This window comes from Anabrus simplex, chromosome 4 (assembly GCF_040414725.1).
Source record: "Anabrus simplex isolate iqAnaSimp1 chromosome 4, ASM4041472v1, whole genome shotgun sequence".
In the NCBI taxonomy this organism is placed as follows: domain Eukaryota; kingdom Metazoa; phylum Arthropoda; class Insecta; order Orthoptera; family Tettigoniidae; genus Anabrus; species Anabrus simplex.
The window spans coordinates 214,817,394-214,836,381 of record NC_090268.1 but is presented as its reverse complement, the minus strand read 5'-3'; the positions used below and the strand labels follow the sequence as shown (position 1 = coordinate 214,836,381).

The following is an 18,988-nucleotide window of genomic DNA, read 5'->3' as shown; positions in this document are numbered from 1 at the left end:
TCTTATCGGGCCCTTGAAGTGGCCAACAAAGTACGCACCGGGTAACAACGATTTATGCTGCCAATAGCATTACCTGGGAGTGGTCGAACGGAAACATCCTTTTACGCGGAGGGCAAGTAACGCACTACTTTACCAGTAGGTGGTAGAACCGGCCCTAAATCAAGCATGATCTTCCATTGCATAAGCAATGTTCAGCTAGTGTTTAACTAGACATCGGCCCCTAGACGCTGTTCAGATAGACGTTGTCTAAGGCTTAAAACTAGTCATCGTTTCTGCAATCGGCCCTATGTGACTGCTGGAATACAATAAAGCATAAAGTCACATCTTTTTTTTTTATAAAGATAGGCTATAGAACATCCTAAAAGTGACTTTGTTGAGGATACAGTTGCCATTCATAACAATATTTTATACTTACTCATTTGTTGAGTAAACAGGAGCCTAACTACCTACCGAACATCACCTGCCATTCATGAAAGTTTTTAACAGTGTTTTTGTTCTATTTGTTTTACAGGTCTTAAGGCAACAATGGGATAAGACAGGGCTAGGACTGTGTAGGAAACAAATGTGGCCTTAAGGTACAGCCCCAGCATTTGCCTGGTGTGAAAATGGGGAAACCACAGAAAACCATCTTCAGGACTGCAAACAATGGGGTTTGAACCCACTATTTCCCAAATGCAAACTCAGAACTACATGACCCAATCCATGTAGCCAACTCACTTTGTTTAAAAAGTCAATCGTAAAGTTGCATCTCAACTACCTTCATTTCTCACTTTGAGTTTAAACATTTCCTGCAACACAAGTGAATACGAGAACATGCTACATGTTAGATACTGAAACTACAGTCAGACTAATTGAAATTTTCAAAAACAACAGTGAAGAGGAAGAATAGACAGCACATCTCTACAAATTATACTCGATCAGCAGAACCCCTCACACAGTTTGTAGAGCAAGAAAATGTCACTTCAACCTTGGATACTGTTTCATTGCAGTTATTTAGCCCAGAACTCAGAAAATTTCCAGTCGTACAGTTGAGGAGAAAGACTTCTTTAAAACATCATAAAAACCAGTAAGTACAAGCTGAAATTATTATCTGTTCCTGTCCCCAACCCACCCTTCCATATGACAGATAATCAAGTTTCTACTGCATGTTGTATGCTATACATCAGGGGTTCCCATACATTTAGACAGGTGTACCACTAATCCAACATTCATATTTTTACTGTATCATGAATAATATTACTGAATTTTCAATGATTAAAATGTAAAATGCCATTATTTTATCATCTAATATTAGTAACTAGTGATTATACAATTAATTACTAATTACTAAATTTAGATTATCTTCTAATATTAATGTTATTGGTTTTTATATCCCACTAACTACTTTATGGTTTTCGGAGACGCAAAAGTGCCGGAATTTAGTCCCGCAAGAGTTCTTTTATATGCCAGTAAATCTACCAACACCAAGTTGACGTATTTGAGCACATTCAAATACCACCGGACTGAGCCAGGATCGAAACTGTCAAGTTGGGGTCAGAAGGCCAGCACCTTAAACATCTGAGCCCACTCAGCCCCACAAATATCTTCTTTTATTGGCACTAAAATAATAAATAGCATTCTAATTATGTATTATGAAGGCGGATCAAACATAAAAGGGAATTTGAATGTACTGCTGCTGTTAATAACACTAGCCAACATGATTTTGCGGTAAAATAGAAAATATATAATTCTTATGGAAATAGCTGCCCTGATTCCGAAAATGATGCTATTTTTTTCCTATCACATCTAGTTTTGATGCAATTCAGTGTTTTAGTATCTGCATGAATTCGTAAGATGTAATGTTGAGAGATGTTCTCGCACAACTTTCTTGAATACAATTATGTGATTTGATTTGTTATTGTTTGCATTTTATTATAGGTTTATTGCTGTCTAAATTTTTATTTTGTAGTTGGGAGTTTCCTGGTAAATTCATAACAAACTCCCCCAGATACGCAATAGACCACGAGGTATGTAGGATTGAAGATAAGACAGTTGAGCGTTTGTCTTTCATCTTACACCACTTGAATAAACAGACGTGTTAAAAGCCCCAGCCCTTATGCAATATTTATGCAATATTTATGATGGACTGATAAAGCAGTTTCCTTGCAAAGATAACAGTCCGAAAGTATTATACTCACGAATATGAACTTGTATTTTGTACAGATGTTTCAAATCTTCTACGTCAATTGGGAGAGAAAGAGAAAGAGTAACTGGCGTGCTTTTGTTGACTCTTCCAAAAGAAGTTTAAAGGCTGTTTTGCTTCATAATACAAATGTTCTAGCATCCGTACTACTTGCACACTCTACAAAAATGTCTGAAACATACGAGACCTTAACGTTGGTGCTTGAAAAAATTAAATATCACAAGCATGGGTGGCAAATTTGTGGTGATTTGAAGATCAACAAAAAGGCTATACAAAATTTCCCTGTTTCCTATGCGAATGGGATAGCAGGACATGGGATAAACATTGGAATACAGTGAATTGGCCAGAAAGGAAACAACTACAACCAGGATCCAAAAATGTCTTGAATGTAAGTCTTATTGACCGTGAAAAAATTCTACTTCCACCCTTGGACATCAAATTAGGATTGATAAAACAGCATGTCAAGGCATTAGATACAAGTAGCCTATGCTTCCAATCGTTATCCACTAAATTTCCCTCATTATCACATGCGAAAATCAAAGAAGGCGTATTTGATGGACCACAGATTCGTAAACTGATGAAGGAAAAAAATTTCATGGACACGATGACCAAAATTGAGAAAGAGGCAGAAACGCATTCAAAGATGTAGTGACTAAATTCCTTGGCAACATTAAGGGCCCTCAGTACAAAGAAATTGTAAGGAAAATGTTGGTAAAGTTTAAGGAACTCAGTTGTAATTTATTATTATTTTTTTAATTTTTTTTTTTTTGCTAGTTGCTTTACGTCGCACCGACACAGATAGGTCTTATGGCGACGATGGGACAGGGAAGGGCTAGGAGTGGGAGGGAAGCGGCCGTGGCCTTAATTAAGGTGCCTGGTGTGAAAATAGGAAACCACAGAAAACCATCTTCAGGGCTGCTGATAGTGGGGTTTGAACCTACTATCTTCCGAATACTGGATACCGGCCGCACTTAAGCGACTGTAGTTATCGAGCTCGGTAGTTGTAATATGAGCCTTAAGCTTCATTTCTTAGCTTCGCACCTGGACTATTTCCCTCCAAATTTAGGAGTTGTCAGTGAAGAGAAAGTTGAAAGGTTTCACCAGGATCTCAAAGATGCAGAACGACGCTATTAGGGACGTTGGGATATGAATATGATGGCTGATTACTGTTGGTCTATTGCACGAGACGACCCTTCTAGAGATCATTCGGGAACTTCAAAAACCTGGAAATTCCACAGAAAACGGGAAAAGACGGAGGTGTGAATCTAACCTGCACATAATGTAAGTAAAAAAACTATGTATGTTTAACCATGTAATTTTTATTCAAGGTACGATTATATTAATTTAAAAGCAACTATACAGTCGAAACTAAATAGGCGCTTTATGCTTCAGTTTCACGAATTTCAATATACATTAAAAATATAATACAAACCATCTACTTGCTTACAAAGCAGCATTTATGTGTATTTAATGCATGCAAAATATGATTACGTTTTGCAAGCTGAAATTTACATTAATACATCAAATTTAATCAATACTAAGTATCAACAATTTTACGTAAGAACAAAATAACATTTTGTAAAATTACCACTAAACCAGACGTGATACTCCAAAACTAATTTTTTTCTTGAATTCTGCGTTAAGAAATTCATAAAACCCACCTATTTTCGCTTTCACTGTACAAAAAAGTTTTTTTTTTTTTTTTGCAGGCTAGTGTAATAGTTCTGAGGCTGGGCTTTGCCAGGATGTTGGTTGTGGTGGGGTCTGGAGAAGGGGTTTGCGCGCACGACCGACGGTGGAGACCTGGGCTGCTTCAGTACGCCATGAGTGAGCAAGAGGTGCACACGTCTGCTGCGCAACGCATCATTATCAAATTTCTCACAAAAGAGGGCACCAAACCTTCCGAAATTTTGAGACAGCTCCGCGCGCAGTTTACGGAAGAAACACTTATGCAGACTCGAATGTAAGAGTGGGCTAAAAAATTTGTGGCAGCAAGAGAAGATGTGGAAAATGAACCTCATGAAAGGAAACTGCGGACAAGCATCACTGTAGACAACGTTGTTGCCATTTGTGACTTTATCGGCGAATAAAAATTTTGCAAATTATTTTAGCTGTAGGAATAAGTTACGGAAATGTTCAAACCATCATCTGAGATGAACTCCACTTGAGAAAATATCCGCCAGGTGGGTTCCTCGCCTCCTCATGCAGGAACAAAAAACTTACGCCACAAAGTTTGCCAGAGACTCCTGCATCGCTACGAGGAGCAAGGAGAGGATTTCTTGCACTGTATTGTGACTTGTGATGAAACTTGGGTGCATCATTACACCCCAGAGTCAAAGCAAGTAAGCATGGAGTAGCGGCGAAGAGACAGAGCAGGTCCAGTCAAGGCCAAAACCAACCCATTTGATGGAATGGTGCTTGCAACCGTTTTCTGGGACACCGTGGGCGTTTTACTGGTGGATTTTTTTAACAACCAAAGGACATTAATGCAGCCTATTACTGCCACCTTTCGGATGAAGCAAAAGCTGTGTATCGCAAAAAGCGAAACCGGCAATTGAACCAAAACGCCATTCTTCTCCATGACAATGCAAGGTCGCATACTGCTGCTTTAACGCGAGAAAAACTGGAGGAAATTCCACTGCACACCTTTGGAACAACCTCCGTACAGTCCAGATTTATTACCCTGCGATTATCATTTGTTTCAAGACCTAGGAGGACAGCGGTTTGATGATGATGCAAGTGTAGAAGAGTTTGTGTGCAACTGACTCTGCACATGTCCCTCTTCTTTCTATCAGAGCGGCATCAAAAACTTACCATTCCCATGGAGAAAATGGGTATCAAAGGCAGGACACTATATAGAAAAGTGACCTCTATATGTGCACTTTTTTGGCTGATGCAAAAATTTTTAAAAATAATTCCTGTTTATAGTTGATTTGCCCTCGCAATAATGTGGTTTTTATTGCACGAGTCCATTCAAGTTAAAACGTCCTTACATCTGGTAAATGTTTTTTACTTTTTGCCATAAGTCAGAATCAAAATGTATTCCTATTTTTTTTAAATGTACCCAAGTGAAGAAAACACACTCTCACATACATAAGTTGTGCAAGAATGGGAAGGATGACCTTGTTCCACTTCTTAATTCTTTTGTAGCACACATCTTATGATGGTATTTAAGGGTTGTGGTAAGACTGTAAAGGAAAGGGCTTATAGGTCTCTCGTAAGACCTCAATTAGAGTATGGTTCTAGTGTATGGGACCAACACCAGGATTACATGGTACGAGCAATGGAAAAGATAACAGGGAAAGCAACATGATTTGTTCTGGGTGATTTCTGAGTGGGTGACTTGAAGGAAAGGAAGCCCCATACCACGAGCAGTCACGACGAAACACCCAGCCGCTATTACCATTGGAATGTGCTGAGGCAGTGACGCCATCCCTGTTCCTCCATTGAGAGACTCTTCCTCTCAACTGGAAGTGCTCAGATGTAGTTCCTATCTTCAGGAAAAGAAGGAATAATAATATAAATTTAAAAGTGGCTATGAATTTTGAAGTAGCAAAGAAAAATACAGAAATATAGTTTTTGTAAATACAGCTGATTGAACAACGCCTTTGAGATGTGGGTTTTCCAGAGGACGTTACGGATCTTATGGACTGACTAACGTCTCCAATGCTGTCATAATCAGGTGCATGAGGGGGAACGAATGTTGGTGTGTACAATCAAGAACAGAAAGACAGTACCTTGGGCTTATTATGAGGAATGATAAGTACAACCTACTAAAACTGATCATGCAGGGTAAAATTGATGGACGCAGAGGTCATGGTCGAAGGAATCTTTGCAGAGGAACTCATGGGATTGGACAGGACTAGATTCGAGTAGATTGATGAGGAATAGTCACAACATCGAGCAGACTTCGCTGTGATTGTGGCCAAGTTCCGGTAATACCAACGTGCGTATTAGGACTGGTATGTGTAGCACAGTTTGAGAAACCCTGCCATATATGCACCTAGTACAGTATGAAGTGTGTATACCAACCTTCAGCAACCTTAAGTGACTCCTCTAAGCTCAGTTTCTGCTTCACTACTCCCCTCTTCTCCTCTTCCAGAACACCCTTTTCCTTTTCCAGCATTTCAAGGGATCTATTCCACTCCCGCTGCTTCTCTTCAAGCTGCTTTCTCCATTCTTCCTCTTTCTTTTCCAATTTCTTTGCCCACTCATCATCTTTTCTTTGCAGCTTCTTCTTCCACTCATCCTCCAGCTTTTCCAACCGTTTTATATCCTTAGGAGTCAAGACCTACAAGAAACCAAACAAGATTTCAGTAATACCTCAAGCATATGGTATGGAACGACACATCAGTATGTACACAGCAAAACACATAGATAAATACCAGTACATAAAAATACTTAGAGGAACATAAAATGTGTAACTCTTTATTTGTTAATAACTTTGAAAGAAACTGAAATAAAATTTTCATTTTCAGAGAAGTGTAACTTAACCCTTACCCCTCGAATTAAAGTTCTCTGTGTTGTCTCTACTACTTGTATTTTAAATGTGAATTTTTATCCTATATGACGTGTATTACTCTTTCACAATTTTGGAAATAGTACTTGCTTTTAAATGATGTATTTAGGCTATACACATTTACAGCAAGCTATACTGTAGCAAATAGACATAATATGTGCAATTTAAGACTCTTATTCTGCATTATTATTATCGTTATCGCATACGGATTGGTTTTGTTAATTTCACTGAACAAATTATCGGTAAAAAACAATTGAAAAACTATATTCAGTCTCAGGTTTCACACCTGCCAAGTTAAGTCACAAGGCCAGCGCCTCAATTGTCCGATTGCATAAAATGACTTTCGTTGCAAAGACTGTATTGTTGTTAGTATACGTTTTAAAGGTACAGTCAAAGGTTCCACCTTTACAATACATTTTTTTGTTTAATTAGCAATTAACAAATGTTGGGGCATATTTTGTCCTTCTTGGTGGATATCAACCGAAATACTTGTAAGATATGTAAAATAGACAAAAGACAAATACACATTAAAACAAGATTTGGGTTACCGAATACGTCAAGTTAAAATGCATGATAAAATTTGGAGAATGTTCTTAAAATGTTGAAGCACAATTGTTTTTAGTTCTGTTAAAATGAAGATAAAATTGTTTAACACACGTAATAGTTCCAACAGAATACGATGATCGAGCTCTTCTTGTTGGCGTGATGATGTGTTGTTAATAATTCTTGGTTAAGTTATGAGGCAGGCGGAATATTTGACTGTAGGTGTACACATGGAGAAAAATTGTGTCGTAGTTGAATATTCCTAGAACAAAAACAATGGTTATTAGCAACGTTAAATGTAGGCAAGGTAATTTTATCTTCATTTTAACAGAACTAGGAAACAATTGTACTCCAGCATTTTAAGAACATTCTCCAAATTTTATCATCCATTTTAACTTGAAGTATTCGGTAACCCAAATCGTATTTTAATGTGTATTTGTCTTTGCCTATTTTACTTATCTTTTGGCTGATGATGTCGACTAAGAAGGACGAAACATGTCTCGACATTTGTTGATTACATACTTACATACATACATACATACATACATCATCATTATAGACTGTTATGCCTTTCAGCATTCAGTCTGCAAGCCTCTGAGTATTTACTAAACATCGCCACAATCATCGATTTGCAACTAGCGTTGTGGCCTCATTTAGTTCTATACCTCTTATCTTTAAATTGTTAGAAACTGAGTCTAACCATCGTCGTCTTGGTCTCCCTCCACTTCTCTTACCCTCCATAGCAGAGTCCATTACTCTCCTAGGTAACCTATCCTCCTCCATTCGCCTCATATGACCCCACCACCGAAGCTGATTTATGTGTACAGCTTCATCCATCGAGTTCATTCCTAAATTAGCATTTATCTCCTCGTTCCGAGTACCCTCCTGCCATTGTTCCCACCTGTTTGTACCAGCAATCATTCTTGCTACTTTATTTCTGTTACTTCTAACTTATGAATAAGATATCCTGAGTCCACCCAGCTTACGCTCCCGTAAAGCAAAGTTGGTCTGAAAACAGACCGATGTAAAGATAGTTTCATCTGGGAGCTGACTTCCTTCTTACAGAATACTGCTGATCGCAACTGCGAGCTCACTGCATTAGCTTTACTACACCTTACTATATTACCATCCTGGGAGAACACACAACCTAAATATTTGAAATTATCGACCTGTTCTAGCTTTGTATCACCTATCTGACATTCAATTCTGTTGAATTTCTTACCTACTGACATCAATTTAGTTTTCGAGAGGCTCTTTTTCATACCATACTCGTTGCACCTATTTTCAAGTTCCAAGATATTCGACTGCAGGCTTTCGGCACAGTCTGCCATTAAGACTAAGTCGTCAGCATACGCCAAACTGCTTACTACATTAATAATAATAATAATAATAATAATAATAATAATAATAATAGTAGTAGTAGTAGTACTCGTATGGCCTCAGCTACTGTGTGCAGACATTTCAATCTGACGCCATCTGGCTGTCTGCTCGTCAATTTCGACGTTCCGTTTTACTCTAGACCCACTAGATGGCAGGCAGAGTAAACCGGATCTCTCTTGGGCATCTATGGCTGAGATTTAATGAATTTTGTCGGGTAAATACCAAATGTATCACCAGAGATCTTTTACATGCTGACATCGTATGACATGGAGTGTCAAATGGACTTTCTTCCGCCCTTCAAAAATCCGACTACCTCTGCCGGGTTTGAACCCACTATCTTGGGATCCGGAGGCCGACACTCTACCACGGATCCACAGAGGCAGCTTACTACATTTCCACCTAAGTGAATCCCTCCCTGCCATGTTATACCTCTCAGCAGATGATCCATGTAAACTACGAACAGCAAAGGTGAAAGATTACAGCCTTGTCCAACCCCTGTAAGTGCCCTGAACCAAGAACTCATTCTACCATCAATTCTCACTGAAGCCCAATTGTCAACATAAATGCCTTTGATTGATTTTAATAATCTAACTTTAATTCCATAGTCCCCCAGTATAGTGAACATCTTTTCCCTCAGTACCCTGTCATATGCATTCTCTTAGATCTACAAAACATAAACACAACTGCCTATTCCTCTCGTAGCATTTTTCTATTACCTGGTGCATACTGAAACTCTGATCCTGACAGCCTCTCTGTGGTCTAAAACCACACTGGTTTTCACCCAACTTCCTTTCAACGACTGATCGCACCCACCCTTCCAAGATGCCAGTGAATACTTTGCCTGGTATACTAATCAATGAGATACCTCGATAGTTGTTGCAATCCTTCCTGTTCCCTTGCTTATAGATAGGTGCAATTACTGCTTTTGTCCAATCTGAAGGTACCTTACCAACACTCCACACTAATTTTACTACTCTATGAAGCCATTTCATCCCTGCCTTCCCACTATACTTCACCATTTCAGGTCTAATTTCATCTATCCCTGCTGCCTTATGACAATGGAGTTTTTTTTGCCATCCTTTCCACTTCCTCAAACATAATTTCACCAACATCATTTTCCTCCTCCCCATGAGCTTGGCTGTTTGCAACACCGCCAGGATGATTTCCTTTTACATCGAGAAGATGTTCAAAATATTCCCTCCACCTCTCCAGTGATTCCCTGGGATCTATTATGAGTTCACCTGAATTACTCAAAACACTGTTCATTTCCTTTTTCTCACCCTTCCTAAGATTATTTATTACTGTCCAGAAAGGTTCCCTGCTGCTTGACCTAGCCTTTCCAGGTTATTACCAAAATCTTCCCATGACTTCTTTTTGGATTCAACAACTATTTGATTCGCTCTGTTTCTTTCATCTACATACAAATCCCTGTCTGCCTCGGCCCTTGTTTGGAGCCATTTCTGATAAGCCTTCTTTTTACGTTTACAGGCTGCTCTCACTTCATCATTCCACCAAGATGTTCGCCTTTTCCCATCTTTACACACAGTTGTTCCTAGGCATTCCCTTGCTGTTTCTACTACAGCATCCCTGTATGACACCCATTCACTTTCTATATCCTGAACCTACTTTCTGACTACTGTTTGAAACTTCTCACTAATCATATCCATGTACTTCTGTCTAATTTCCTCGTCCTGGAGATTTTCTACCATTATTCGTTTGCAGACATATTTCACTTTCTCTACCCGAGGCCTAGAGATACTAAATTCACTACAGATCAGATAGTGGTCTGTATGATCAAAAAATCCGCAAAAAACTCGTACATTCCTAACAGATTTCCTGAATTCAAAGTCTGTTAAGTTATAGCCTATTATGGATCTGGTACGCATAGCCTCCCATGTGTAACGGCGAATAGCCTTATGCTTGAAGAATGTATTCGTAACAGCTAAACCCATACCAGCACAGAAGTCCAGCAAACACTTCCCATTCCCATTAGCTTCCATATCTTCCCCACATTTATCCTTCAGTTCTATTCCCAACTCTCGCATTGAAATCGCCCATTAGCACTATTCTATCCTTGCTGTTGACTCTGACCACGATGTCACTCAATGCTTCATAAAACTTGTCAACTTCATCCTCATCTGCACCTTCACATGGTGAATACACGGACACAATTCTTGTCCTAATTCCTCCAACTGACTCATCTACCCACATCATTCGCTCATTTAGTGCCTAACAGAAACTATGTTACGTGCAATGGTATTCCTGATAAAGAGCCCTACTCCAGACTCTCCCCTTCCCTTTCTAACACCCGTCAAGTACACTTTATAATCTCCTATCTCTTCCTCATTATCTCCCCTTACCCAAATATCATTTACTCCTAGCACATCCAGATGCATCCTCTTTGCTGACTCAGCCAGTTCTACTTTCTTTCTTCCATAAGCCCCATTAATACTGATAGCTCCCCATCAAATTCCATTTTGTTCGCCAAGTTGTTTCCAAGGAGTCCCTCGCCTGTCAAATGGGAGTGGGACTCCATTACTCCCATAGGTCCGAGGCTTGCTTAAAATGTTCTGAGCTCGGTAAATTCATGAAGCAGGATGCTATCCTACCTGCACATAGTCCAAGTGAGGATCTCTCCTCTAACGGGCTATGGACCACCGGTGAATTGTATAGTCCTAGCCGCCTGAGCACAAGGAGGGCCACGACTCAGAATATGTCCGAGATGCCCACTCCCATTCCATAGCAACTGGTATCCCGACTCTCAGGACCACTTACTAGGCCACTCAGCCGTTGCCCATGGTTCACGAACTAGGACGTGACTACAGTAACCCACAAACATGAACCACGTTAATTACTAATTAAACAAAAAAAATTAGTACTGTAAAGGTGGAACCTTTGACTGTACCCTTAAATAGTCAATCGTCTGAGCCACTCAGCCCAGTATACTCTAAACTGTTAGTCATATTCATACCTTAGTCTACCCAACGTCTTTGCTGCCTACACTTCCCTCAAAAACTAACTGAACAGGTCTTGGGTGTCTTAAGATGTCTCCTGTAATTCTGTCCCTTCTTCTCGTCAAATTTAGCTACCGTAAATTGTTTTCCTCTCACCAATTTGATTCAGTATCCCTTCATTCATGATGCTATCTATCCATCTCACCTTCAGCGTTCTTCTGTAACACCACATTTCTAAGCTTCTATTTCCTTTCTTTCTGAGCTAATTATCGTCCATGTTTCTTCCATACAATGCCATGCTTCAGACGAAAGTCTTCAAAAATATGTTTCTATATCCTATATCAGTGTTCGAAGTGAGCAAATTTTCTTTTCTTAAGAAAGGCATTCCTTGCATTTGCTAGTCTGCATTTCATGCCCTCTTTACTTCTGCCATCATTAGTTATTCTACTACCCAAGTAACAATATTCATATACTTCCTTTAAGACCATCCTAATCTAATACTTCCTGCATCAGCTGACTTCATTCAACTACACTCCATTATTTTTGTTTTGGATTCTTTTTTTCAACATCTTGTATTCCTTTTCCAAGACTGTCTCTATACTATTCAGAAATATCTCCAGATCTTCTGCAGACTCACATAAAATAACAATATAATCAGCAAATATCAGATTTTGGATTTCCTCTCCTTGGATTGTGATTCCCTTTCCAAATTCCTCTTTGATTTCCTTTACTGCCTGTTCTGTATAAACAATGAAAAGAAGAGGGGACAAACTGCAGACTTTCCTCACTCCTTTCTGGATTGCTGCTTCTTTTTTCACAGCCTTCAATTCTTATCCCTGCAGACTAATTTTTGTATACATATAGTAAATAATTCTTTTTTCTTGGTATCTGATCCCAATCACCTTCAGAATCTCAAACAGCTTGGTCCAATCAACATTATCTAATGCCTTTTCTAGATCTACAACTGCTATGTATGTGGGCTTGTCTTTCTTAATTTGAGCCTCTAAGACAGAGCTGGACAAACCCAGACGCCCAAGTTGCCATGGTGTTGGAAAATAAATATGCTGGCGCCTAAAATTTTGAAACTGTAACTGCTAAATTCCAGTCTCAGGAAAAACTATATTTTCAGAATTGATTTCCACTCTGGAAATAACATGTATAAAACATTAATTTGATGGCATTTTAAAAAACTCTACAATAAAATTTGTTTCGAAGGTGTTTTGATTGCTGCTGTTGTTGTCTCCATCTGTCTGCAAGATCTGTTAGGTCATTATCCCACAGGCTGGTTGGATCCTCAAATAGCACCAACAAAGGTTATGCTGGTCACAGCGCCAAAATGAGGTGTACTAGGCAAGATGAGGAGTGAGGTAGTGTGGCATTGCTATCCTCACTGGGCCACGAATTGTTAATGCAGCACGACTGATCGATGAGCAACACCTTTCATAACAATCAGATGCACTGGTCATGCTCTGAATATCATTACTCGGCACTACCAATATCGCAGCAGCTTCCATATTGTAACAGCCATGGATGAGACTGGAACTTCGGTGGAAGCTACATTTTGTTCTGGCCTGTGCCAAGAGACAGATACTGGAGTACTGCATCCATCAAGAAATGGCAGTACGCGGTGTTGTCTGTGTAGCTATCTAACGATGGAGATTATGAGGTTTAAAACCAGTTATAAGCATCAGCTACACCTGAATGTTTACTTGAATCGATACGAGCGTTCAATGTATCTTGTGATCGCTCGTAACCATTACATTGACAAGCTCAACATTCAGTTTTGGCCAGCCTGTGCACCAGATTTTCTATGTTATGTTCTTTGTATACTGCACTACTACGTAGTAAGCACTGCTTGGGGTTTAGTACATTTGAGCCCATTATTTATAATGCTAGTGGTTTAATGTCACATTAACACATCAAATGTTTTCAGCAACTCACAGATAGGAAGGTAGTGGCCATGGCCTTAAAGTACAGTCCCAGCATTTGCTTGGTATGAAAACGAGGAACCACGGAAAACCATCTTCAGGGCTGCAGACAGCGGGATTTGAATGTACAATCTCCCGAACACAAGCTGACAACTACCGGTCCTTAGCCTCACTGCCAAATCGCCGGTTTGTGCCCATTAAGTGAAGTGTCTGGAGCAGTGAATGTGATTTAAGAGTGATTAAGAAGAACTGAGAGGTCAAACTGGTTACCTAAAATTTTTTCTGATTTGTCCAGCCCTGTTCTAAGATTAGATGTAAAGTCAGGATAGCTTCACGTGTACCTACATACCTTTGAAGTCAAACTGATATTCTTCCAACTCAGCTTCAAATTGCCATTCTATTCTTCTTTAAATAATAAGTGTTAAAATTTTGCAAGCATGAGATTATAATCTACTTAACTAATGATACAGTAGGTTTTACACTTATCAGCGCCTGGTTTCTTGTAAATAGGTATAAAAAATTCTATCTAAACCTGAATGGCTCTTCTCCTTTATCATACATCTTACACACTAAATGTAATAACTTTCCCATCCTGGTTTTTCCTAAGGCAGTCAGTAATTCTGAGGGTGTCATCAATTCCAGGTGCTTTGTTCCTATTTAGATCCCTCAGAGCTCTGTAGAATTCTGACCTCAAAATTGGTCTCCCATTTCAACAGCAACAACAGTTTCCTCCTGTTCCAGAACTTTATCATCTACTTCATTTCCTTGATACAATTATTTAATATGTTCTTGCCATTTTTCTGTCCTGTCTTCTTTCTTTAGAAGTAATTTTTCCATCTGAGCTCTTAATATTCATACACCTAGTTTTCTTTTGCCCAAACATTTCCTTGATTTTCCTGTATGCAGCATCTACCTTTCCTACAAACATACAACCTTAAACATCCTTCCACTTCTCTTTCAGCCATTCTTCCTTAGCTGACCTGCACTTTCTATTTACTTCATTCTTTAATCACCTGTATTCTTTCCTGCCCTCCTCATGTCTTGCATTCTTAAATTTTCTTTGTTCATCAATCAGGTCTAGTATCTCCTGAGTTATCCACTGATTCTTACTTGATCTTATCTTTCTTCATAACCCTTCTTCAGCAGCCCTACTGATCTCATTCTTCAAGACCATCCATTCTTCATCTACCATACTGTGTTTCCTTCAGCCTTATCATTTAGTCCTTATGCAACATGTTCCTTGAAACAATCCCTCACATTCTCTTCTTTCAACTTATCTAGATCCCATCTTCCTGTACTGAAAGAATATGAAGAAATAGAATTCAATGTCTTGCAATCCAACACCTGGTTTCTGTATCTTTGCCTAATTTTAATAAAGTCTATATGATACCTTCCTATAACTCCAGGTCTCGTCCATGTATGCAGCCGTTGTTTGTGACGTTTGAACCAAGTATTCACAAGGAATAAATTATGATCAGTGCAGAATTCAACTAGCTGACTTCCTCTTTCATTCCTTCGTCTAAATCCAAATTCTCCTGCAGCATTACCTTCTCTTCCTTGGCATATCACTGCATTCCAGTCTCCCATCACAATTAGATTCTTGTCTCTTTTTATACTGTACATATTGTAATAAACCTTCTAATTTCTTCATATATTCTTTCAATTTCTTCATCTGCTGTAGTGGTAGGCATATACAGAGTCTCTCTTATAAACTAAGATCAAACGCACTGTGTTTGTACTCTGCGCTGCAGCAGCTGCCTCAGCCGAACTTACATTGCACGCGGCCGCCCTGCTTTCAAGCGCGTAGGCCTATACAATCTTATATGAAATCTTTACCTTATAAAAGATGCTGGAAGTGTTGTCCTTCCTGGGTTATACAGGCACTGTTCTGGTAACCACATTCTGGGTGACACAAGTGAGTTCTGCCACTGTAATATTTCTGATTTCATTTGTAATGTTTTCTTTCAGTTCCTCCAATGTGTGAGGATTTGTTCGATACACTTTCTTTCAGTTTACCCCACAAGTAAATATCACACACTGTTAGATCTGGAGAATGAGGGGGAAATAGACTAGCACTGATCACTCTGTCTGCAAACACTTCCGAGATGGTGAGATGGGAATCTTCTGCTGTAAGAGCAGGGGCTGAATCTTGTTGAAATCACCCATGCGATTTTTCTTCTTCTGTTAACTGATGGAAGAACAGCGTCAAAATGTCATCTTAGTACCTCTCTGCATTTACTGCCGACTCAAAGAAGAAAGGCCCTATTATTCATCTTGCAATAACAGCACACCAAACACCAATCTTCCTATCATAATGAGGGACTTCATAAACATTATTAGGAATTTCTGCACACCAATACTGAGATTTATGACTGTTCACACAAATATAAAGATGAAACCAGAACTTTTACATACGAAAATATGGTGTTACAATGATAACTGTCTCATCAGGTTAACAGCTGAGATTCAGACTGGCGACTGATGCTTGCAAGGTCAAGAACTATGCGCTCGCCTCCCATGCTGCAGCTTATGCATCGCAGAGTAAAAACGCTGCTTTGAAGGTCTTAATTTATATGAGAGACCCTGCAGACCTGCACTATTGTGGTGGGCAATGGCTTGGCGTCCATCCTGACAACAATAAATCATTCACTATGCTGGTCATAGTAGCTTACCCGCTGCCCTATTTTCTTATTCATTAGTAAACCAACTCCTAGATTGCCCATGTTTGATTTTGTGTTCATAATTCTGTAGCTGCCTGACCAAAAATCCTGCTCTTCCTACCAACGTAGGCCTACTTCACTCATACCCACACACCTAATTTTAGTCTATCCATTTCCCTCATCAGATTCTCTAACCTACCACAACAATTCAAACTTCCCACATTCCACACTCCAACTCGCAGAATGTCAGGATTCATCTTCCTGATGATTGCCCCCTCTCATGTAGTCCCCACCCGGAGATTGGAATGGGGGCCTATTTTACCCCTGGAGTATTTTACACGGGAGAAAGGCGTCATCAGCACGTCATTCATTCACACAGAGAGAGCTGCATTTTCTTGGGAGTTAGTTACAGCTGTAATTTCCCGTTGCTTTCAGCTGTGTAGCAGTATCAACATAGCTATGCCATGTTAAATATCATTACAAGACCACATCAATCATCCAGACTATCACCCTTGCTACTTCCAAAAGCCTGCTGCTCCTCTTTCGATTAACCATTCATTAGTCTGGTCTCTTGACAGATACCCATTTCATACGGTTGTACCTACAGTTCAACTATCTACTTCATCGGGACACGCAAGCCTCCCCATCGCAATAAGGTCACACATGATTCACACACACCACACAGACAGAATATTAAACAGCCACTCATTACCCCCATTGACGATGAAGGGCAGGATGTCTAACCTCGCCAATCTATGTCCCATACTATTTCTATTTTTTTTTTTTTTTTATGAATTTGTCCTCTACTGTGATTTTGCAATTTTTCATAAATATAACTTATATGTGGCTGAAATGAAGGTGGATACGCTACATGTTCTCCTCTTTTCATAAGAGGAATGTGTCGTGGTAAATAAACTTCTGATTTGGATTTTGTGTACTTTTTACAGTTTCTCAAAGTTATGTTGATTGCATTGAGATCACAATATGAAGATAAAGTTGGAATTCAAGAGGACAAACTGGGGCAAATATTCATTTATAGGAAGGGGAGTTAGGGATTGGAATAACTTACCAAAGGAGATGTTCAATAAATTTCCAATTTCTTTGAAATCATTTCGGAAAAGGCTAGGAAAGCAACAGATAGGGAATCTGCCACCTGGGCGACTGCCCTAAATGCAGATCAGTATTGATTGATATGACAGTGACATCTTTCGGGGTAAATATGAATTACTTCGCAATGCCATCTATCTTAATGGTAATCTACTACTGTATATATCCGTATAGCCCATATATACGACTTTTAAATCTCTACCTGCCAAGTGACATGTTAGCCAAATGATAAAGCTAAGAGACTATGGACTTTGAGACTGGTGGTTTAAATCGACCCATGGCCAAGAGTTTATTAATAGGTAAGTGAAATTTGTGTAAGATGCAAATATATAAGGCGTAAATAAATGTAAGATAGGATAAGGGGAGACATGCGGCATGAAGGTGGCAGGAGAGTGAAGAGATAAGAGAAAAGTAAATCAGTAAAACTAATCACTATTGCAATTTTAGTTTCTCCCTACCCAAAACCCCTAAGGGCAGAAGGGAGCCCCCAACCTTCACCCGCTCATCTACTGTCAGAAGAAAATGTTGGCACTTGATGGAGGGGAAGCCACTTATTCTTGTGTTCACTTAGCTGATGTAGTTTAACGTCATACCCTTTCCATCACAGATATATCATCTTTCAAGAGATATTCTCAGATAAAGTCCATGGCATATAGCCTACAGTATCATGACAGAAAATATTTTAATTTGAAAGAGGACTATAGCTACTCTATGGGCAACTGATGGACGAGTCTGGCTATTATTTAGAGCTCTAGGCAATGCAGAAAGTCTGGAGACTATCCAATAAAATAAAAAGATTCTCAGCAGCATGCCAGATCAGAAGGTTTCTAATGAGTTAATGTCAATTCAAAAGTACATTCTATTTAAAATTTTGTTTCCTATACTCATTTTCTGAGATAAAGTCAACAAGAGGGCAAAGGCAAAATGTAGACTCATCTCTTATTTTGTAACATAAGCTATATGCAAAGTATTAACTTTATGGTTGCAGTATAATAATTCCTAATAATATTAATCAAGAAAGTGAAATGATGATGATCATGATGATGATTTTAAATAAATTAAATGTGAAACATGAGTAGACCTAGTGCCTTTTCTTCTTGACCTGAATTAATGTCAGGATGCTATAAACACATCCTCGACTGAACTTCAACCAGTATATTTTTTCACAGAATGTGTACATCAGGCTATATCAAAGTGAAGAAATGATTGGCCTGCAGAGTGGTTCATCATGTACACCGAGTTAAGATCAAATGGACGGTGCAAAGGTCCTAACACCACCTGTCATTCTGTGACAAGGACCACATGGCTCAGAGGGAAGATCAGCTGATGGTAAACAAACAGTGAGAATGAAACAGCCTCTGCAGGTTCAACTACTTTGTTATAAGTTACTTTACCGACATGACAGACTGCACTACGTCTTACAAAGACATTGTGCGATGAGTAGGTCTCAGTTGATCGTGCCAAGAGGAAATCCGTCGTCTACGGAACCCACCACATTCTACAACAGCATGTTACACCGCCATCTTTGCTTCCATTGAGACCTGAGATGAAGAGTGTAAAATAGAAGCAAGATGAATCACTGTTTAAGGCAAACTGTTCAACAGCAGTGAAAAGGTGATAATACTGAACACGTACATTACGTTAGCAGACAAAGTACCTAACTGTACCAATAAATAATTGTGTAGAATTAAAAACAGTTTGCCGACATAACTGAT

At 39.2% G+C, this 18,988-nt stretch overlaps 1 protein-coding gene across 1 annotated transcript in view; it reads right to left on the bottom strand.

The window, feature by feature from the left end:
- The window catches only part of Golgin97 (Golgin 97), a 201,340-nt gene that overhangs the window by 181,365 nt on the left and 987 nt on the right, over nucleotides 1–18,988 (bottom strand). The window contains exon 3 of the mRNA XM_067145349.2: nucleotides 6,215–6,473. Within this exon, the coding sequence (XP_067001450.1) occupies nucleotides 6,215–6,473 (259 nt within the window). The remainder of the gene's footprint in view (nucleotides 1–6,214; nucleotides 6,474–18,988) is intronic.